This window comes from Podarcis raffonei, chromosome 12, assembly GCF_027172205.1.
Source record: "Podarcis raffonei isolate rPodRaf1 chromosome 12, rPodRaf1.pri, whole genome shotgun sequence".
Classification (NCBI taxonomy): domain Eukaryota; kingdom Metazoa; phylum Chordata; class Lepidosauria; order Squamata; family Lacertidae; genus Podarcis; species Podarcis raffonei.
The window spans coordinates 54738033-54762337 of record NC_070613.1 but is presented as its reverse complement, the minus strand read 5'-3'; the positions used below and the strand labels follow the sequence as shown (position 1 = coordinate 54762337).

Below are 24305 nucleotides of genomic sequence, written 5' to 3'. Positions count from 1 at the left end.
AAAAGAACTTTGTAATTTATATGCATGGCACACAACACTGAAAACCCATGGTGCATTTACTTTTTGTATTTGTGCACACATGCTTTGTCGCTTAAGAGTCATTTAGAAGCCTGCACAGAGTGGCAGAAAATCCTCAGAACTGGGAGGGCAGCCTGGACCATGTTCTTTACTTTTTATATATATTGTTAGCTGTTTTCATACCAGCTAACCATATAACTTTTTGCATGGCTTGAATTTTGAACTGCATAAGTGCTTCTTTGGAATGCTCACTATTTTCCTGGAAGCACACTCATTGTCTGGCTGTGGATTTTAAAATTCTCTTCTATAAAGAGAGCCAGGATAAGGCTATCCACACACACCAGTTGCCTGATTTCCAATGCAAAGCTGCTGTCACTTTCAAATTGGAGAGGCTCCCTGGCTTGGAAGGAGCATTGGGACATAGGATATAAAAGTGTGTGTGTGTGTAGGAAGGAGAGAGGAGAAAAGGGCAGAGAAGTGCCCCCGGGCGCCTTCCTTCTTGTCTGCTTCTTCTTTCCTTTCCCCCTTCAACCTTCCCATCACAGCCTCACTTCTGACTGCTGCATCCCTGTATGCCTGTGAATTATGCACATCAGGACCACCATCAGCAGCTGCTGGCACTGTAGTTGGGGGCAGGCTGGGTTGGGAAATGAGAAGGTACTGGGCAGACTGCAAAGCTGAGGTGCACCTGAAAGGGGTTTGAGGCCTACTGGTGGTTCCAGGCATGCAGTTTGCAAAACACGGATTTACAATCCTAAAGAATACTATCCACATGGCAGCAGCGTAACTCAGACCAAGCTATAACTATGTGCACTACAATAAAAGCAGCAGCAAATCACCTACATTCAGAAGCCACAAGAAAGTGAGCCAAGCCACAAGTTACAGGTCATATCACACAAGATATGCCTTATATGATGAAGGAATTACATACATAGAAGGTTTTTCTTTTTAGAAAATACATATCCATTTTAGAGATGGGGTTCATAACACCATAGCCCACCCTACTGCCAGCCAGCTCTCCTCAGTGCCCAAGGCCTATCCTGCACACTTGTTTTCCCCACTTAGTGTCATAGCAGAGGGACCTGTTGGTCTTCCCTCACTTCTTGCCTGAATACGTTCTTCAAATAGATTCCCTTCCTTCCATTCCCCCACTATATTCCCCCTTCCCAACACTCTCATGCCTCTTAAAATTATTTTCCTCTGCCCCTATCACAGAGTTCAGTGGGGCTCACACTGGTCCTGAGTAGAAGACTTCAGTCTTAAAGGATTTAACAGCGATCAAGAGATCAAGTTACATACGTACATAGCATTTTTATTTTACAGTTTGCCTTTGAGAGTCACTTCACATTAAAAGGTTCCATCTTGAAAACTACTTGGGATTTGTTAATGGGTCATTTAGAGCAGGCATAGGCAAACTCAGCCCTCCAGGTGTTTTGGGACTACATCTCCCATGATCCCTAGCTAACAGGACCAGTGGTCAGGGAAGATGGGAATTGTAGTCCCAAAACATCTGGAGGGCCGAGTTTGCCTATGCTTGATTTAGAGCTAATGGAATATTGTCCATCCCAAACTTTTGGAAAATATCATTTTTTTCGCTCATTTTGTTCCTTTCTAAGGACTCGTCTAAGGACTTGACTCTCAAAGGGGAATTGTGCCAGTGGTGGACTCTATGGTCACTGCTGCACTGTGACAGGGCAGCTTTAAGGGGACCATCACAAAGAAGTAAGACGTGGTGATGTAAGAGCACGTGATTCTTGTTGATTTGAACACAGGTGGACAATTCTTTGGCTCCAGGCTCATGGTAAAATAAATTACTCAATGAGGTACTTTGAAAGGGTTTCCAGACACTTCGTTTCGACGTTATAGAAGCTTTACTAGAATTGGGTTCTGGGGCAGCTGCTGCCAGAAATGCGGGAGAAGCAGTACACTATGTGCACATGGGCTGAAGTGTACTCAGGCCTCTCTAGGACCTTCTCATAACTCTAATCGTACGTTTAATAAACAAATCTGTGGCATCTTACTGACCCATATTCAACATATTTCATTTCTTACTAATTGGATTGGATTGCTAATGAATCCACTCCAGATTCCAATCAGAACATGCTATGATCTAGTAACATCTATATTATCTGAGGAGGAGGAAAAGAGTGATGTGCCCACCAGGCCAAGTGCACCAAATACACGTGTTTATCATTACTAGGCAGGACATTCATGCAACATAAAATGTGGGAGCAAACTGTGTAAGTGGACAAGTAGCAAACAACAAAATCAAATCCAGCCTTCACTCAACCACCTAGAATTATATACAAATGAGATTACAGCGGAACCCCAGACAGTATGATTCCATTTAAAACGGCTAAGGCGTGACAGGAGGGATTCATCAGCCACAATGAGACAGCTCTTCTGTTTGCTGTGGATGTGGTAATAGGAAGCACTGGTTTCTCAGTAATTCCACATCAGCCTGGATGCTAAGAAACTGATGGGGAATGTCTTCTTGAGCAATTTTGTAGTGGCCACTCTACTGTAAGAGTCCTTAAATTCTTCATCTGGTCAATACAGATTACTGTATAAGGAAACAACTTCAAGGAGCTAGAAAGAAGCAGCAAGTGAATTCAAACCAAGTTTATGAAGGACGGTGAATGGCGGACTGAGCTTAAGAGTTACAAAAGAAGCTAGAAAGGAAGACAATGTGAAGTTAGGAGAACCTAAAAGCAAATGATCATTTCATGGAAGCAGCCTCCATGAGTTCACATGTCTGAGGTTCTGCTGTAATATAAGTTAAACCACACCCAATGTTTATTTGAAAGATTTTGTACTTTTATCCAATGATGAAAGGGACAAGAAAATTAAAGAACTAATTAAAACCAGTCCTGCTGTGAAGAATTTGCACATGGAGAGAGAGAATACATGGTGTAATCTATTTCAATGCAGCTACTACGGTTAACTTATATTAATACAGAAACAAGCCCTCTCCATGGAATATTATCAGGATGCCTATTATCATCACTAAAAGCAAAAAAGGATTTCAATAAATGGAATTTTATTGCAAGGTTGCATGTTTACGTATTTGTCCAAATAAATGCTGTTTTTAAATGCACGCACTGAATATAGATGTTTCCAGTGCATTTAAATATGAATAACCCCCCCTCCCCAGTTCAAAAATGAGAGCAAACCTCAGGAACTACTCAAACAGACACACAACACCTATTTGAGTGTTATGTTCCAGAGAGGACACTTGACCTGGTGAGAGTCTCTGGTTCTTTAATGCTCCGGAAGATGGAAATGAACTAGGCTGTGCCATGCTTGAACATGGAATCTCTCAGAGCCAATCTGTTCCCTGGAAAAAGAGGGGTTAAAGGCAGACAGCTAGGGACATGCCATGTCCAAACAGGATGCAATACCACCCAATTCATCAATCACTACTTCCTCTCAATGGTGAGGGGAATGGGTGCATGTGCCTAGCTGACATTCATGCCATTTTGACTATTCTCTCTGGAACACAACATCTAAAAAGAATGAAATCTGAACCTCTGCAAGCTACCGATATGATATATCTACATTTTTGCCTTCTTTATCAGCGCTCTGATTTGATAATTTTGGCACTTTCAAATGCCGCGGTAACCAACTGCAGCTTCAGAGGAAAGAAATGAAGCTAACAAGTTCTTGAGGATAATTTCATATACAATCAATCACTGTGCTGAAAAGAAGCAAATTATGAGGATTTCATATCCAATTAACTGCTAAAATGGTCTTCTGCTCTGTGAATAAATGTGCTCTCACAGTAGATGTCACTAAAAATATTTAACTTTATGTTAGGGAATTTTATAATAAAACATTAAAAGCAAAACAAATGCAATCGCTGAAAATAAAAGTTTTGAAAATTACACTCAACATTAAAAGCCTTTTTTGTTTTAATCCTTGTCTTAAGTCTTTTGAAAAATTTAAATGACCACTTACATGCCTTCAACTGTGTCAAATCTAAAAAACAAAAAATACAGAAGCTTAGCATGCTCAAATAAAACCACAAAAATAAAAAGCAATAATTAAAAAGCAAATTCATTATGGATTTGAAGCTACTTTGGTTTGTATGCTCTCCAGCAGCAAGATTTCCACTGTAAAGTGACAGGTTGTTAGTTAAAGCTAGTTAAGTTTTTTGTTTTCAATAGTCTGTTAGTTCAAGTGCTCTACACAATTAATGCAGACCTGATGTGCAAAGCCTTTTACCTGTGTTTGTGTGCAAGGAATAATGCATGCTCTTTAGATGAAAACTTAAATATTTTAGTGACATTTGCTTAACTTTTCAAAATAAACACCAATTCACAACTGTCTCAAGGCCTACTGCTGCTAGTATGCATGGTTAAAATGGTCAATAGCACCATTTAACTCGCCAGCAGAGGTCTCAAAAGGCTTCTCTGGAAAATATTTACTATAATTAAGATCAGATGATAAAATGGCAACTGTAAGAGTCACTCCACTCTCTGCCTTGTATTTCAAAGATTCTTCCAGGTTTATAAACCATTCAAACTATTTCACAGATTACTTCTAAGTTCTAATATCATAGCTACTCTGGAATTTCTGAAAGGAAAAAAATCTTTTGATTCCGCCCCCCCAAATAGCTCAACCAGAACAAGGTAGAAACCATTCTAACCTATTCAAACAATGTCCCCATTTGTATGATCATATCTTGGCTTAACAAAATGAAGCCCCTTGCAACTGAACAAACCAAGAAGTCTTCAGTTAAAAAGTATTTCCTATTTCCTGTCCCAGCTGCAGAAGCCAGATAGGACTGTTTTAGGTAGGTGCTGTTGCACTGATGCAACACTACTAGGTACGTCACAGCTAGATACAAAACAAGATCTGTGAGCAAGGAGTTGGCAAGCTTATATAGCAATTTAACTTCGACACCAGGATGAGAACTATTTGTTGCATTGGCACAACACTGACTAAAAAAAGCTCAAATGCATTTTCAAGAATTTATACATGCGGGTCCCGCTGAATGCTTGTTATCCGAAATCTCAGTTACCTGAACACAAATAATTATACCCAAACCTAGCTACACAAATGGCTGAACAGGTAGTTCAGGTAGCTGAACAGTCAAGAGTTGTCCCACTTCCTTACTTGCTTGTGTTTTGCTGGTTGGCAGAGGAAGAGAGATCGGACAAATCAAGGATGGGGGAAGATGGGACAAATCAGTTTTTCCTTTTGTTTGGCTTTTGCCAATTGGCTGCAGCAATGTCAGGAAGGAAGCAGGGAAGCACAAATCACGGATTAGAAATGTTCCCATAGGAAATAATTAAAATCATCAGCTTGATATGCGAATGCTCACCTAACCAATTATCTCCTGAAAACGCACTGTGTTCAGAAAACGGGACCTGCATGTGTCTTAAATCATGTCTCATATGCTCACTGCTGCTCTCTAAATATTAATGGTTAAGAGATTCAAGTCATGTAGAGCTATGAAAAAATTCCACCCCGATCTGCTACCTCAGAAGAGAGATCCCATTCTTCACAGCATGCACAAGGACAGAGTCATCGTGATCGTAAGATACAAGAAACAACAGCAAACAGTTTGCCAGCACCACTGTATCAGATATATGACTCCTTCCCTTGCTGAAGAGTCATCTGAAGTTGCAGCAAAAGCCAAGCAAATGAAAGCTTGTGGATCCTGTCTAATGTACCTTACAGCTGTTAGACTGTAAGGGAGGGCAGAAATTAAATGAGGAATGTCCTACATAGTAGTTGCATTCTGCTGAACCTTAACATTAGTTATACAGTCATACCTCGGATTGAATGTGCTTCGGGATGAGCGCGTTCGAGTTGCGCTCCGCAGCAACCTGGAAGTAACGGAGCGCGTTACTTCCGGGTTTCGCCACTTGCGCATGCACAGACGCTCAAAATGACATCACGCGCATGCGCAGAAGCGCCAAAACGTGACCCGCAGACACGGGTTACGTTTGCTTCTAGGTGCGAATGGGGCTCCGGAACGGATCCTGTTCGCATCTAGAGGTACCACTGTACTGAGTTGCTGACTGCATATAGAGTATTAGATTGCATCACTGTAAGTAGTTATCTTAGCAGGATTACGTATTTCTTCTTCCTAGCTTTTAATACCTGAAGATCACCCTTTGATATTTAGTTTTATTAGAAAATATTTATAGGCTGCCTTTAGGAGCCAAACTCTCTCTCAATGCGGCTTGCACACAATTAGAAATTCAACAGTAATAAAATAAAATCCAAAACGTTCACTGTAACCACATTAAAAAAAACCATAATAATAATAATAATAATAATAATAATAATAATAATAATAATAAGTCCTTGCAACTCAGCAACTGATTTAGAACCAAAGCAGTATTAACAGATTCAGCAGCCAAAAGAAGAATAGTAGCAAGATGGAAAAAGTGGTTTGCCAGGACTTTATGAAAATCTGTAGTGTGGGAACACCATGCCTGACAACTTGGCTGATTTTGGTGGTGGGCAAACAAGGAAAACCTCTGCCCCTGATTGTCCTGTGTGGGCAGGTTGGTGTGGGCATAGGCAGTCTTTCAATTAACTCAGACCCAAAGGCTTTAAATGCTAAAACCAGCACTTTTAATTGGCCCCCAAAATGCACAACATGGTTACCTGGCTCGCTTCACACTTCTTTGAGATGCAAAGCAGAACTGGAAGCCCAGCCTAGACAGCTAAACGATGCAACAAACAGTGTGGGCTTTATGGCATCACCACTATGACATTATTTTCGGAAATTTCACAATGTATTGCAACCATTGTTCCCTTTGAAGCGCTCTGAACATTTGAAGAACCATGGGAAGCGGTCTCACGCTGTCAAATCAAACGCTTTGCTTCGTTAGTATACTGATCAAAGCAATGCAGGGAAAAGCAACACACCAGGAAAGGGACAATTTCCCTGAAATTATTACTTAAGATAGCTGAGAACTATTCAACTACAACCTTATTAACATGTGAAGATGCTGATCAAGCAGAAAGCATGGTATAGGCTTCCTGGTCCAGAATATGAAGTCATTTTCTGCAACGAAGTGTAGAGCAGAGCACAGGGATGACTCTCCCTGTGCATCTTCCTACTCAAGATTCAAGCAACATCTGGAGGGCTATGTGTTCCCCATCCCTGTGTAAACAATGCTTTGGCATTATGAGAATGAGCTGCTGAAAGCCTCAGCCTCGTATCCTCCTCCAATGAAGCCAGGTGGACTTCAGAAACTTTCACTTTTCAAACCAATTTAAGTATGATCTAAAAAACAACAACAATGCAACATGCTTGGAAGGTTCCAACTTCATGGGAGAAATGTGAAATACTATTAGAGTTTGTTCATAGTGAAGCAGCATAGATTGGGCACAGATGTAATTTACACTATGATTTATGTTTCAAAAAAATATACTGCAGACCAAAATATACTTGAGAGTCTGACTCCCAACTTCTGAATGGCACAGAAATGTTAACTCTCAAAAATGTTTAAGTTTGAATTAATTAATTTTATAATGAATGATTTTAGAATGTTGTTTATGCTGTACTTTTGTACTGTTTTATTGTTGTTAGCCGCCCTGAGCCCGGCTTCGGCTGGGGAGGGCGGGATATAAATAATTTATTTATTTTTTTTTATTATTATTATTATTATTATTATTATTATTATTATTATTGTAGTATTTGGGCACAGGACTAATGCCAGACCCTTTAATGGTCTTACCAGTCATCTTCATTGATGAAGAAACCATTGCAATTTCAGAACTGTATAAACTTAACTTAACCTTCCAAAAATTGATGTATGTTGCTTTAAAATAACTCCAAGAAGAGAAGTGAGGGTCCTCATAAAATTCAGAAACCAATAAATTTGAGTACTTTTTCCCAAAAGTGGGATGAAGAAAAAGCAAGGGACGAAGTCCATTCGGTGATGAAGCTTCAATTAATTTCCCCACTTTCCTGACACTGTGCATGCAGAAACTGCATGGGCTTGTTTGGTTTGACAGCTCCAAGAAGATAAACTCCTCAGCTGGCTATCCTGCAAACCTACTTGAGGGAGCACAGAAGACAGACATGTGCCAAAGAGAAAGCCAAAATTAACTTTTGAGCAAACATAAAAGTTCACTGAACTTAATAGTTAGGGAACAAACCTTGAGATTGACAATTGGTAACAACTGCAATTACTTTTGCATCTCTCATCATCTTCAGTTTGCATGTATATGGGAGCCAGATATTGCTGAACTTATTTCTACAGACAGCACTTTCTTAATGTAAGTATCAGAAGAAAAACCACTACCCTGTTGTAAGTTTAGTTACTAGAAATAGTCTCTACAGTAAAACAACTGGGTTACATTAATTACCTAATGCATCAATTGGAATACACTGGGTTATATAGAGATATATATCCTACAAAAATAAATCTAAGAAGCACACACAGTTTATTGTATGAATATAATACTTATTCAACTAGTCTCCATCAGAAGAGTAAAAGTCCATAAATACTTTCTGTGCACCTTAAGCTCAATTTAAGTATATTTCATTCTATTTGTACTCTTCTGCACCATGAACTGTGGAACATAAAATTCCTTCTACCTTTCAGAAACTTTAACCATGAAAATGTGCTTATATACCAGAGAGGAGGACACAATTTAATTTGCAAGTGAGGCAATAGCAAGGACATATAGATTCTTCTTACAGATAATGAATAGCAATGGGAACCAGATGGAACCCTGCTGATGGCAATACAGTATAGATTGGAAGTCAGTTAATGGCAGTACTACGTACCCATATATCGAAAAATGTAGCTGCTCAATTATATAAAATCGACATGCAAACATTCCCATAATGGTCTGACGTGAGCCCACCAGGCAAATAAAACTGCCTCAGCTGCCAAATTCAGGCTGGAAGCTACACTAAAAGCTTCATGTCAGCCAAGCGTACCTGAGCCTATGGTGCGACCAAAGACTATTATGTTTCCTATGAAGAAAATGTACAGTGGTGCCTCGCAAGACGAAATTAATTCGTTCCGCAAGTTTTTTCTTCTTGCGAGTTTTTCGTCTTGCGAAGCACGGTTTCCCATAGGAAGGCATTGAAAATCAATCAATGCGTTCCTATGGAGACCGTCCGGGGACAGAGGGGAAGCGCCGCGCGCCTTCCCCTCTGTCCCCGGACCTGTTTTAAAGCAAGGGGCAGCGGGGAGAAGATTGCTTCTTCCCGTTGCCTGCCCCGCAATCTCCAGGGACAGAGGGGAAGGCAAGCAAGGGAAGGGGCAGCAGGGAGAATCGCTTCTCCCCGTTGCCGCCCCTTGGTTCAAAAGGGGTCCGGGGACAGAGGGGAAGACGCGCTGCGCTTCCTCGCTATCCCCGGAGCTTGCGGGGCAAGCTTCGTTTTGCGAAGCAAGCCCATAGGGAAATGCATCTTGCAAAAGTGGCTAAGAAAACGAAAAACTCCTTCATCTAGCGAGTTTTTCGTCTTCCGAGGCGTTCGTCTTGCGGGTTACCACTGTACTTTGTTGACAATCCTCCCTCAACCATCAGGCACCAGCTCAGCTGACTGAACAACATCAGGTATGTTTCCACCAGCTCAGCTGACAGAACAACAACTTTCTACTCCTGCTGATATTACAAAAACTAAAAACTTCTGCTCACCCATTATTTAAAAATATTACGACCGTTGACTCCCAGCGAAGATATTTTGTGCTTCTATCGTGCGGGTGTTGCTGTGGTCTAAACCACAGAGCCTAGGGCTTGCCGATCAGAAGGTCAGCGGTTCGAATCCCCACGACGGGGTGAGCTCCCATTGCTCGGTCCCAGCTCCTGCCCCACCTAGCAGTTCAAAAGCACGCCAAAGTGCAAGTAGATAAATAGGTACCGCTCCAGCGGGAAGGTAAATGGCGTTTCCGTGCGCTGCTCTGGTTCGCCAGAAGCGGCTTAGTCATGCTGGCCACATGACCCGAAAGCTGTCTGAGGACAAACACCAGCTCCCTTGGCCTATAGAGCGAGATGAGCGCCGCAACCCGAGAGTCGTCCGCAACTGGACCTAACAGTCGGGGTACCTTTACCTATCCTGTATTTTTATCTTGTGAACCGCCCTGATATATTTGGATGAAGGGCGGTACACAAATTTAATAAAATAAATAAATTAAAATCAATACATTGAGTAATAAATTCCACAGCATCCTTAATGACCTGAAGTGCAGCAGATCAGACTAATGCACCCCAAAGGCCCACGTAAATACATAATTTTTCAACAAATCCTGGAAGCACACTACTGGTGGTGCTTGCGCTGGTGGAGGAGATTCCGAAGGATGGGCATGATGACAAATAAATTCCTCTCCCTACAAAATGGGCATATGAAGACCCAGGAGGCCCCCCTCTTTCTTCTCACTGGCTGGAATGATCCATATACAAAAAGGCACTTGTAGTTTAAAGTAAAAGGTAGGTTAATGTTTCTTGTAAACTGTGAGATATAAACGAACAACTGTAATAAATAATAGTAAGTTGTAACAATTACTTTGGTGGTGTATGAGCCTGTAAGGATTTGACTGAATGGCCAAATATGTGATCCAAAACAAATTTTCCATGAACTTGTGGGAAAAACCATATCACCACTTTTACTACCACTTACTTTGTTAACTGCCCTTTGTTTTTGTTGTTGTCAACTCCATTGTACGTAACAGCCGCCAATTTTCTGCTTCGGTAGTTCTCATAATGGACATTATTAGTGACGTCTTTCAGGTCCTGCATGTGAGTTCTATTTAAGAAAAAGAAGAACTTATCAGTAACTTTCCTTTACCGAATGATAGCTGATAAATACAACATTAATTTTAATAAGCAAAACATTTGGCATGTGGCTTTAAAATGTAAAAGTGCTTTATACAGTGCTTTATTGTTCTTAAAGAAATATGCAAACGACTTCATGTTTAGAGAATTCTATACATATATAATATACCCAATAGGGAGGATACATTAATATTTTGCATATGTTCTTAATAGATTTGTGGAACCAAATTATGCCTCACCCCCCCAAAAAATGTCTGATGTACAAGTATTTCCCAAGTTTAAAGCTTGATCCTAACACACAATTCAATGAATCCCTATCTAATTCAATGGAACTTGCTTTTATGTAAGTATACTCAGGATCAGACTGTGGTTTCTGCATCTTGCACCTTCTTGTTAAAACTCTAGCCCCCAAAAAAGCACCTACACATCCCACCAACTGACATATCAATTCCAGAATATCCAGAGGTATATTCAACAGCCGACTTTCACAAATTAAAAAAGAGATTTTCCTTTGCTTGCTTTGTTATGAAAATGTAGCCAAATAGTCAAAGCTATATCAGGAAATATTAAGTTTTTAATATTTCTTCCTGACCAGAAAAAATCCTACAATTATACACACTAAAAGTGGCCACTGAGTACAGGCATATTTTTTTAATATATATTTTTTTAAAGTTCATCGTTTATTCAGATGACCTTCGGTTAAAAAGAGAAAGTATTACAATATACCAGTTTCTTTTCCAACAGAATTCACGAAAGGAATGGGCCTACTTTGCTAGTCTTCCAATGAGGTCCAGCAATGTGGAAGGCCTCCCAATAGATGGAAGAAGCGCAACAGAACTTGAAGGAAGGAAGGAAGGAAGGAAGGAAGGAAGACTATTCCCAAAACCAGTGCTGCACATCACTTGCTTACCTTATCAACATATTTCTTAGAATTGTGAAGTCACAGTGTTCACCATTTTCAACTGTAGGGGGAAAATGTCACATTTTTTAAATACAGGAAACAGACATCTGCCAGTAGCAGATGGGGTGAAGGGACACTATGGAAGCCAACCCTCTATTTACTATCGTTGCTACTAACTTTGAAGGAAAAACAGCAGAAAGGGAAGCCATTCTAGCTATTTAATGTTGCACTACTACGATGTCACTATATGTATCATGTGTTCAAATAAAAAACCACAAAAGCTACTGTAATAACGTTATATTGTTGGCTGCCTTGAGTGTACTATTGGAAAAACAGAATGTCATCAAATCACAACCCTATTAATGTTTTTTGGGCTTACAGGGAAGATCACACATGGCCTTTTGTGCACTTACCTTCTGCAACACCCCAAGGATATTGCCTTCCTCTAACCCTCTTGCCGTTGACTTCAATGATAGTATTGCTACCTACTACAGCAAGAGGTAAACGGTCCTGGAGGACAGAAAGAGTATATTTTGGGGGTGTAAGTACATAGTTTTACTCCTCTGAATACACGAAATATCCCAGTTGGATATAAACAAAAGGGACTTTTGAAACATTATATGGGAAAGGCCATAGCTCAATGGTAGAGCACATGTTTTTCATGCAAAGAGCTCGGGTTTAGTTCCCTCCATTTGCTAAAAAACAAACAGAAAATAGATGACCATTGTTCCATTGACCCTAGTATTTTCCAAGTGGCATCATCTTTGCAATATCTCAAGCAGAAATCTTTCCCTACATTTCTATCTGAGATACGTTCTCCATTACTATGCTTTTGTAATTCCACAGAGCAAGCTGCCTCATACCAAGTCAAACCATCCAGCTATTTTCTACGCTGGCTGGAAGTGCCTTTTCAGTATTTCAGACAGATGCTATACCATTGAGCTATGCCTCTTCACATTAGAATAGCCCCCACGAGGCATTCCCCCTGTATCACACAGCAGAAAGACTGAAAGAATTTACCACAACTGCCCTAGGTAAACCACAAGTACACACCCCATCAGAACCAGCAAACAAAAGGAGAACAAGGTTGTAAAATAAACGAGGAAGAGAAAAACTGAGATGTTAGAAACCTTCTGAGAAACATATTAAGATTTCCAAGTGCTGACAGAAGCCCAGAAAATGACTAACCATAGTTGAAATTAGCCAGTTTGTCCAGGTTTGGGCCAACAACAAACTGCAGATTATCTATTAATTGAAGCAAAAGCATACTTCCCTACAAAGCCAGTGTTATTACACAGCAACGTCTGGTATGTTCAGGCACTTGGGGCGGGGGGTTGCATGCACCCACCCAGTGCCTTCAATAGAGTAGGTAGCTCTGAAAGCACAGAACAGCTCTTTCTACCAAAGCAAAGAAGGGAGTCCATCTACAGAGCATTCTGTGTTCAAAGTATAAAGCTCAAGATGAGATGTTATACCAATTTCTAAATTTTTGTACCTTTATCTTTTTAACCAACTTATTTTCTTCTTCATCATCTGTCTCTGGGAATTCGTATATTTTAATTTTGTGCTCTTGAATTTCTTTCATTATCTGAAAAAAATATTAATAGAGAACAGAAGCAATGTTTTTGGCATGCTTATGAAGCATACATAGATTTGCAAGTTACTTTAAAAATAAAATAAACAAAACAACCTGCCTGACAAAGGACCTGTGAGGTTCCTGGATATATGAAATGTATGTGGCAAATTAACCTGTCAGAAATACTAAAAATAATTCATCCAGTTTTCTGAAAACCAAACTTGCTGATTCACATTGAACACCAAATATGGGAACTCCTGTCTGTGGTATTAGCTCTGCGGGGATGAGAAGGACATGTTTCTGTCTACTACAGTTATGCCAGACTCCTTGGATTTCTCCATTGTTCTTACTTCCTAATCATAAGTTGGCTATACTGCACACATTCATTGAATGTATTTGAGCTCAAGAGGCATGAGGCATGGAGACACATGAGACACGGAGTGTTATGGTGCTGGTTGGGGAAATAAAAATAAAAGGGAGGGCAGAGGGGGTAACTGGCCTAGGCAAGCCCCTAACAGTTTAAAGTTAGCATCTGGGGGGTGAGGAGAGGTGAAGTGTGTTGGAAGATGCATGCTCGGATATTTAGAATACAGTGGTGCCCCGCAAGACGAATGCCTCGCAAGACGAAAAACCCGCTAGACGAAAGGGTTTTCCGTTTTCCGATGCGCTTCGCAAGACGATTTTCCCTATGGGCTTGCTTCGCAAGACGGAAACGTCTTGCAATTTTTTTCGCTCCCCTCCCCCTTTTCTAAGCTGCTAATAGCCTTTTAGCCGCTAAGCCGCTAAGCCTTTAATAGCCGCTAAGCCGCTAAACCGCTAATCCGCTAAGCCGCTAATAGGGTTGCTTCGCAAGACGAAAAAACCGCAAGACGAAGAGACTCGCAGAACGGATTATTTTCGTCTTGCGAGGCACCACTGTACAAGGATATTTCAAAGATGAAGTCAAAGAGAAAGGACACTCTATGGCATCAGAATGCTCAGCTTCAGGGCTGGATGCCAGCAGCAAACCTAGGTCCTCTAGCACTATATAGCACAACAGAGGAATGTTTGGGGCTGGGTGGGGGGGAGGTGTCTCATTACACTTGCCTGAAACTCTGCCCTTCTTTCAAAGGCCTGAACAGCTTTACATGGCTCCTGTCCCAATATGACTGAAGCTTTGAACAGGAACCTTTCTATTGCAGTATTTTGCTGCAAGTCCCACTTGCAGTTGTGAATTGTTTATTATCTATGTTAGCCAAATGCATTTCATAGGATTTGGAAGCTTTCTAGGTAAAGGTAAAGGGACCCCTGACCGTTAGGTCCAGTCACGGACGACTCTGGGGTTGAGGCGTTCATCTCACTTTACTGGCCAAGGGAGCCGGTGTACAGCTTCCGGGTCACGTGGCTAGCATGACTAAGCCGCTTCTGGCGAACCATGGCAGTGCACAGAAACGCCGTTTACCTTCCCGCTGAAGCGGTACCTATTTATCAACTTGCACTTTGATGTGCTTTTGAACTGCTAGGTTGGCAGGAGCAGGGACTGAGCAATGGGAGCTCACCCCGTCGCGGGGATTCGAAGCGCCGACCTTCTGATCAGCAAGCCCTAGGCTCTGTGGTTTAACCCACAGCACCACCCATATCCCTTGTGAATTGTTTATTATCTATGTTAGCCAAATGCATTTCATAGGATTTGGAAGCTTTCTACAAGTGCTGAAATATGTTCTCACTCTACGGTAGTAAGCCACCATACCATATTTCTGCACGCTGCCTTCTTGTTTTTATTCTTTTTAGAATCTTTTTATTTATTTTTCATGGTACAGAAGAAACATTTTGAGAACACAACTGCTACAACAACGAACAACTGGTCCCAATACAATTACAGGTTTTTGCCATGCCATGTAATAAAGTTTCACTTGATTACTCTAAAATATCATGCTACAATTTCCCATGAGCATTGGGTGGATTCCTGCCACAGTCGGAACAGTTTATGTATTCAACAAACATTTGCCGTACATTATGAATACCCTGCCATCTCTTGAGAGATGCATTACTTTTGGTTTTACAGCAGGCACCCTTGCTGTATTCTCCTTAGGGCTTGAAATATGTTGCAAGCTGGATTTGAGGGCGGAGAGAATTATGTTTTCTGTCAGTGAAGGAGATTTGACTTAACTATGCTTAAGGTCTCCAACCTGCCTTACAGGTAGTTACAATCCGGCATACAGAAACCACAAGTAAGTGCAATGTATCATTTTCAAACCACAATTACATTCCAAGTGCACCACTACCTTTTAAATGTAAACTTTACAGCAGTGATTAAGTATTACTGTGTAACAAAAACAAAAAACATACTGACAAATCCCTAAAACCCTGCACAAGCCTGGCAAAAAACCAAACAAGTTTTAGATTGAGAATGTCATATTTATTCTACCTGGTAATTAAGAACATTCACTTTTAACAAAAATGGAAAGAACTATCATTTTCATTGTTCAGATCAGTGAACACATTTCCCTTGTCAGGATCTGTATTCATGTTTTTTTTACTTCTGGGGAAAAATTAGCTTACCACTTCCAAAATACATATCTTGCTGAGATGCTAGACATCACTTTGAGGATTAAATTCTTAAATTACACCGTGAAACATAGTATGTACACCCACCCACCCACCCCTATTTAATATTAGTTCAGTTTTTTCATAGTAAAAGTTTCTATTCACCTGTTTTTTAAACTGCTGACATTCTTCAGGTGTAAGCGTGTCTGCTTTGGCAATAAGTGGAATGATATTCACTTTTTCATGCAGGCGCTTCATAAACTCGATATCCAAAGGCTTGAGTCTTTAAAAAAAAGTATTGCGATTCAGCAAAATATGGCTCTCAGTTAAGAAAGTCCCTTCTGAACACCCACACTGCAAAATTTTGTATAACCATATACACACAACAAAAGTAATGAATTATCAGAATTTCATTTTCCTATTTATTAGCTGCAATAATATGTGTCACAGAGGAATAAGCCAAGCATTTTTTCAAGCATTGCATCTTTAACATTGAAAACTAGCTTTGAACATAGAGCATTGTATAATACTGATACTACATTTCTGACTTGGATGTTTCCTGTATCACCCAACTGATTAAGTACTAACATGGGACTGAAGACAAATCACAATCCCAGAAGTAAAGTCAGGAAAACTGACACAGTCCCCATCAAGTCAATTTGGATAAAGGAAGAAAAGCTTGTTCAAATTCTGAGACTGATGCAAATTTCTAAGGAGGTGTGCACCATTCAGAAGGGAAGTTCCCATTTCACTGGAGAAATAATACAACATAATTCAAAGAGGAACCAAAACAGTCTATAAAAATGCCAAAACAAGTAAGTAATTTTCTTTATTAAATCTAACCACATCATCAGCATAAGGTTAAGAAAGCAGATTAATTTTAGACAGTTATTTATATTATGCAGTTGATTAAGCCATTATTTAGTAACCTTTTTTAGTAAGCATCTATTAAATAAAAATTAATAGGCTTCAAAAAGGTAGCTTTCAGTGAGCCACTTGCTTTCTATCATCCAGCTCTTGCCTTTTTGAGGCTGATGCTGCAAGCCTCACTGTCCCTGCATCTGGCTCTACCTAGTATGGGGACTGGAGGAAAGAAACTGAATGAAGCTGAATCCACATGGAGCTGAGAAACGAAGGTTGGCAGGCACTATGGCCTAGGAATGTGTTCAAGAACCAGTGACCTAGGTCAGCTCCATGCCAGCAACTTTATCCAGAACCACAGTATATTTTAGATTTTGTATCAGAAGCTATTACTTTAAGCTGCAAGTGCTAAAATTAAAAACTACAATGATTTGAGCATTTGGTGTTAACAATACCAAGACAAACAAGGAAAGCTGAATCTTGTGCTATTCGGATGGCCCCTTGAACAACCATTACATCTGTGCTGAAAAAATTAGTGCAACCCTTATAGCAAGCCTGGTGCCTTCTGGATGTTGTTGGACTACAACTCCCATCTAATGGGTGTAGGAGTTTAACATCATCTGGACGGAATAAGGATGGCTCCTATAAGACGTCTTGCTTTAAAGATAATAGCATGCCAATGACGCTGTAAAAAGGACCCCTAAATAACAAAACAATGTAGACTGTTGAATGGGATATTAGAAATCGCCAAGTTAAACATGAGAGAACCCTAACAAATTCAATGGCTTTAATTTTGGTAAAATTAATGCTAAGTTGTTCCAGATGTTAGCTGGCACATCAATCTGCTTTTTCTGAGATAATATAACCATATCATCTGCATACAGGATGATCCTGACCTTTCTATTTCCTATGCATCCAGTTTCCCAAGCAATTTAACCAGATCATTAACATAGAGGCTGACACTGAATGACTGAAAAACACATCCCAAGCTACATTTCCTACTGACCCGTGTCCTGATGGAGCAATGAAGTATAAACAACACTGCACCCTGTTGTCTGGCATCTGACGTCTGTTCACACGTGATTCTGCATTAAGATAGTCTTCAAACTTGCTGTCAATGTAGTCGATAACCGGCTGCCAGCTAGAATATGCAAATACACATTTTTAAGAACCATCATTGACTTGTAACATCAATAGCATCACAGCAAATTGTTTGGCTTAATATTAACTAACCTATATATTAATTAACCTGTTGATGATATACTGATCACAAACATATAACTGATTCTTTTAATTTTAATACAGTGGTACCTTGGGTTAAGTACTTAATTCGTTCTGGAGGTCCATTCTTAACCTGAAACTGTTCTTAACCTGAAGCACCATTTTAGCTAATGGGGCCTTCTGCTGCCGCCACGCTGCCGCTGCATGATTTCTGTTCTCATCCTGAAGCAAAGTTCTTAACCTAAGGTAATATTTCTGGGTTAGCAGAGTCTGTAACCTGAAGCGTATGTAACCTGAGGTACCACTGTACTTCACATTAAGGTGTTTGCACTCACCTGGTTTGCACTTATTTTCAGTAAATAGGAAGTGTTATTATAAAAGCCATATGATTTTCCAGTTGGGTGGTTTACCACAGGCAACTCTCAAGTTATGCAGGGTAGCGTTCCAGGGATAGTTCAAAAAGCCAAAATAACGTTTAGTCGAAACACTCTCTCTCTGCACCTCCGAACACTCTCCCAAGGTGAGTGCAATGGCGATTAGGATTGCCAAAGTTCTTTTCCTTGGACACCTAACCTATTTCTTACCTTCTTTATTTTTTTAATGGCCAAGTGTGTAAAGCAAAATGCATACAAGTTAAATATGCTTAAGTTGCGAATCAACTGTAGCAACTTGCTACAGTTTACTCCCATGTAAATGACTAACTTCACGACTCCAACCACATGTAGAGTAGAAGTCCTACTGAAATTAATGAGGCTTACTCCCAAGCAGAATTAGAACTGCAGCCTAAGTGCCTAAGAAGACGTGTACTCCATGTGCCCTCTATATTTTCTCCTTCTGCCACCATCTCATGTGTTGTCTTTCCCCTCTCCTTCTTACAGTTGCTACTGCTAGAATGCAGAGCGGTTCTTACAGCAGAAGACGACCATTTTCTCTCATTTCCACCAGACTCAGGCTTTAAGGTAGGGCTGGGGGAAACCTATGGTCTTAAAGGTGTTGTTAGATTGCAAGTCTCAACATTCCCAACCATTAGCCATTCTAATTGGGCTTGAGGGGAGTTGGGAGTACAACACTATTGGGCACAGGCTCCCACCCTGCTTTAAAGTCAGGAGGGAGAGCTTGCACAGTATTTCTCTGGCTACAAATATAGGGCCAGCTGCTGCAATAGAAAAAAAGCAACCAGCTGTGGCAAGAGAGCCAGGTAGGAGAAGAGGTGGCTGCAACAAGAAGCCAGTGGTGCAAATGAGCACATCTGCCTTCAGGTTATTGACAAGGGTGTGGGGTAATTCATAAAAAATAATTAAAGTTAGCTATCTGCAGTTACTAGTCCTGATGCACAACATATGGCAGCAGAGTGAGAGTTTACTGTTTATGATAGTATTTAAAGAAGAATAGTTAAAGTAACCAAGGGCGTGTTCCTAACCACTTGTAATGAAATTATTGGTGTTCTAAATTAGTAGCCGCCACTCTTAATATTAGAATATGCTTACCAATTGCTATTATCCACAGCATCACCAAATCCAGGAGTGTCAACTATTGTTAGTAGCAGCTGAACGCCACCTTCTTTAATTAGAACTTTAGACTGTTCAACCTGGAAATTAAAAAAGAATTAAAAATTAGATATATGAAAAAATCATATTTTAAACATATGAAAACGGTACTTCTTTTAAGTAAAAAACTGATGAATGAGACCACCTTCCAAGTACACTACATTCCTATTAACTTATTCTAAATAAATATTAAAGCTCAGAGTTTGTTTTTATTTCTGTTAACTGGAAAGCATTTTTATGGAGCTCCTGCTGAGTTGAAAAATACAGAAGGAGGGAGGAAGAGCAAATTCAGTTTATGGAACTGCCTCAGATCCATTTTCCTGAGATTCCCAGTTTTTATTTTAAAAAGGGAGCAAGATATGTTTCGTGAAGGTATGCTTGAAACCTTATGGACCAATCATGGCTGCCGAGAGGAATGGACTGAGCGTAAAAATGTTCTGGGCCCACAGCCAGCAGGGGGCCTCGATTCTGAGCTCAAAGTCCCCTTATGGAAGGAGATATAAAATGGCTGCATATCTTCACAATGGACATGTGAGATAGGTTCAGGTAACTGGCCCAAGGAAGGAATGTGAAATTGCACATCTTCAGAGCATCTTTGTTGCTGGTGTTTATCAAAGATTGCCTAACTTGTTTAGTTGTGTTTTGCGGTAAAATATAAAGAGTGGAATGAAAGGGGATGCTTGCTTTCCTGGACCTGTGTGGTTTTATTTCTATTGTCTCAGCACCTCCTTTTGCCTCTGAATGCTGTATTGCATTTATACAGGTGGAAATGTTCATTTTTAACATTTTTAATTTAAAAATAGGTCCTCAAGTTGCCCAAATGCAGCACTGCTGTTTTTACTCTAAGTTGGGTTCTTTGCTCAGGAGTCAGTAAAGATGCACTGCCAGCAGCCTGCTCCTGTACTTAAAAGAAGAAGCACCAATCAGTCTTGCTCAGGGCAGAGACAGACAGATCCCAGCATTCTGGGGGTAACCAGAGGAGGAGTGGAGGCACCAGAGCTGGTGTCTGATGATACTGGTGGAGGGTGTGCCTGCTACTACTTCTAACAGGCTGCAGTGCTCGGCTACTTAGGGGACAGTAGCCTAAGAGAACCTCCTGCTCTTCGCACTGAGGTTATCAGATACATCCTCTCTTAGGGATGTCAACAATCTGAGCTCCCTGCTCCCCTCTTCTCCCAAAAGGAAAGACCCCTGACAGTGCCCATTGTCTCTTCAAATAGCTCCCCAACAGTTGGAACATACTTCCTCCTCCCAACACCATGAGCAGAACAGAATAGCCTGACCATGCGTGAACCAGTCCGACCACTCATGCTTCTGCTACTGTCAGCACCTCTGCTGCCACCACGGCTGCTATGAAGATGCCTCGTTCTTTGTGCTGCGTAATGTGTGTTGCTGCACTGGCTCTGTGCGTGTGTGTAATGCTTGGTGTACTCACACATGAATTACACAATACACACACATCCAAAAGAAGAAGCCACTAAGGCACAGATAACAGAACACAGCTATGACTGGAGAAAGGGGATGAAACACTAAGATAAAGCACAGGAAGTACACATTTTCTTATTTTAAAAATTACGATATGAAGGATGAAACTGATTCATTGGGAAGGCACCCAAACAAATTGACCAAGCCCTTTCAAGTGTTCTCTTTAAAGAACTAACAAAAGAGTAAAGCCAGTGTGTAGGGGAGAATAATGGTTTTAAGACTTCACCATATCTCCCTTCAAGTGGAGAGTGTGAAGTTTTCTGCCCATGAACTGGAAAGCAAGAGCTGTCTCAAAAAGCTCCCCACTCTGTTTTAGCCCTGGATTGGAAGGAAAGCTTGTCAATAGGCGAAGCCCAACTCCCCTCCTACAGAATTTACAGAGATTTCTCTATTCTTTTCTATAAGATCAATTAGATGATTTCAAAATTAGAAATTGTGCTTCTGAAATATTAGTCATTATCCTGAACACAATATCCAATTTAATGTTCAAACTGGAGTTCATCACCATTTCATTCCTCATAGTAAGTTTATTTTTTTCCCTTTACTAATTTTAAGGAATGTGTGTATCCATACATGGTCAAATTCTCAGAAAACAGCCTCAACTGGAAAGAATCCAGAAAACAGCTGTAAACTAGTGTCAATCTCTTTTAAGAGCTCAAATGAATCCTATCTAGTTTTAGAAGTATTCTCAAAGGGTTCAGGGAAAATAAATTAGCTCCAATCCTGGAATGTAAAACTTTCCTTAGCAATTCCATTCCAAATGGCTATTTTCCCATGCACCGCACTTAAGCAGGTCACACAGATCAAGTTCATGTTAACAATATTACGCCAGACTGTGGAATATTAAAGCTCTCTTGCTTGATCACCCATTTCCTAAAGGATGACACATTCTCTGGTGACCCCCCCTTTCAAAAATAAGTTTCAAGTGTCTTTTTCACAGGATATGAATAGGTTCATGTTCAGTTCCCTGCTATGAAGTCAGTTCTAAACACATCCAGGAATTTGAATAGTCTTAAAACCCAGGGGAAAGCAAAAACCAATTTACAGTGAAGAATAAAGGCTTATTTTTTATGTAAGTTGCATCAGCTTAAAAAAATACTTCATGCAGTTTCAAATGTACTTCAAAATGTTTCTCTTCTTAAATTTAATATCTACTTATTGCCTGGGAATTAATGAAGCAGCAACAGAAAGAATCGGGACTTGTTTTCTTTCAAAAGCAAGCATGATCAACATACAGCCTTTCTAATGTTTAGATTTACCAGCTTTTTCAAATACACATAACAATATGTTGCATCCCACATTCTCCCCCATCCCCATTTCCTTATTATAAAATATTATAAAATATTTCATAGCAGCATCAAGGGTAATGCAAATGAGGAAAGACTAAATAGAATGTATAGTTGATAGAATAACTGTCAAGTGTTGAAAAGTAAACAGAATTTTCCAAATATCTGCAGAAGTACCTCTTGAGCCAATAAAGCTATTACAATCTGCAGGAGACAATCTTCTTCTGTGTGATGTCCCCCAAACTGTGAACCCCCCAACTGTTATTTTTATTGCCAATTTTAATGTAAATTTTATATTATTCATAAACCACTTATGTGGTATACAGATTACATTAAAGAAATGAAAATTGAAGACATTTTAAAAGCACAATTTCCTATCAGCTAACAACACAATTCTGGCAACATCTATTCAGAAGACAGTCCTACTGAATTCAATGGGTGTTACTCAAAGGTAAGCAGCATTAGGATTGCAGTCTAAGCCACCAGTAATCACAAATGATTGATTAATGTAGTCAGAAGGTACTCTTCAGATATCTTGAACAATTACTTCACAGCTAAGATGCAATTGCAGTAATATATATGCATATACATTTTCATTTATACGCGAGAGATCAACATGCTACTAGTAGCCTCCATTTACAGACCAACATATACGGTGGTACCTCAGTTTTCAAACGTCTCCGTTGACGAACATTTTGGTTTTCGAACGCCGTAAACCTGGAAGTAATAATGCTTCAGTTTTCAAACATGCCTTGGAAGTTGAACATGCCACGCGGCTTCCGCTGAGTGCAAGATCCTGAGGCCTAGCTGAGTTTTCGGTTTTCGATCATTTCAGAACTCAAACGGTCTTCCAGAACAGATTATGTTCAAAAACGGAGGTACCACTGTATTAGAATAAAAATACATTTTTTTCCATGCAAACCTGCACAGTCTTTTTAATTCTATGTGAAGGTCCTGGATACTCTGGAGAATACAGGTCTGTCAGGAATAACGAGTTGATTAGTGTTGATTTCCCCAATCCAGATTCACCTATTTAAGAAAAAAAGTTAATATTAATGCAATTAGAATAATCATGTAGTTAGAATTATCACATAAATGCTTACTGACTGGCCTATAAACAGCTCACAGAAAATAAATTTGAATGCAGTGGAAAACAGTTGAAGGCAACATCCAGCTTGATGTAGCTGAGAGGGAAACATTGTGTTAACATTTAAAAACAAAACAACCAATAAGACTATAACAACCTTTCCAAACATGAGACATTTCTGTACTAAAAAGGGTTTATTGCAGCTAGCTCATACATTACAGTGCATCCCTAACCATATATGCTCAAAAGTCCTATTGAATTCAATGGGCCTTACTCCCAGATAAGTGGGATTGGGACTGCAGCCTTATTTTTTCTATATAAACAGAGGTCCTCTAGTTTTGAGGCCCATGTTTATTTCCTGTTAGCCAGTTGCAATATCCAATTCCACGATGATACTGATAATGATGTGGTAACAGACTTTCCTGCTCACTTCCCCTTTGTTTATAATGTAGAATCCCTACTGGCTCTGATTAGCAGTGATAATTGGTCCCTCCCACCCCCCAAGCAATTTGCCCAGCTTTCTGCATGTTTACTATAGTAAATTTTATGAACTACCTCAGCCTCTCAAGCTAGGGCAGTTGCTATGGCATCTATGGCGCATGCCTTTGTGGATAACTGATGTACTCTTGCTTCTTTCGCATCTTTTGAAGCAAGGGGAAGGGAGATTTTTGAATTTTATCTTTAACAAGATCCATGCGTTCCAGACGTCATCTGAAAATCAAATTCCAGATCCCCCTAGTCTTAAAATTCCAATCAACAGGAAGAGGATGACTCGCCTTGTAAATAAGTCAATAAAAGTTCCCAGCATGCAAAAATGTTTTTACTAGTTAGCAGCTGTCAGAAGGAGGACTAAAAGCCCCATCCCTCCTGCAGCATACTTTTCTCAACTTGGGACACAGCAGGGACAGGGATGGAGCCCCTCTCATATGCATGCAATTCTTTCTTGCCTATTGTTACCAAGCTATAACCAATAGACGGCATTTTTCTAGCCTGATTTTGATGTTGAAGGGTGATGCCACGGAGGTTACAGCTGGGGAAG

General features: G+C 40.2%; 1 protein-coding gene across 2 annotated transcripts in view; it reads right to left on the bottom strand.

The window, feature by feature from the left end:
• SEPTIN7 (septin 7) overlaps nucleotides 1-24305 on the bottom strand; it is a 37951-nt gene that overhangs the window by 4629 nt on the left and 9017 nt on the right. Inside the window, exons 3-11 of one of the 2 annotated variants that reach the window (XM_053410518.1) lie at nucleotides 23102-23208; nucleotides 19349-19449; nucleotides 17647-17781; nucleotides 15945-16062; nucleotides 13173-13265; nucleotides 12091-12187; nucleotides 11687-11738; nucleotides 10622-10747; nucleotides 3976-3996 (exon numbers count right to left, since the gene is read on the bottom strand). In XM_053410518.1, the coding sequence (XP_053266493.1) occupies nucleotides 3976-3996; nucleotides 10622-10747; nucleotides 11687-11738; nucleotides 12091-12187; nucleotides 13173-13265; nucleotides 15945-16062; nucleotides 17647-17781; nucleotides 19349-19449; nucleotides 23102-23208 (850 nt within the window). The remainder of the gene's footprint in view (nucleotides 1-3975; nucleotides 3997-10621; nucleotides 10748-11686; nucleotides 11739-12090; nucleotides 12188-13172; nucleotides 13266-15944; nucleotides 16063-17646; nucleotides 17782-19348; nucleotides 19450-23101; nucleotides 23209-24305) is intronic. The other variant, XM_053410520.1, reaches the window with a different exon arrangement.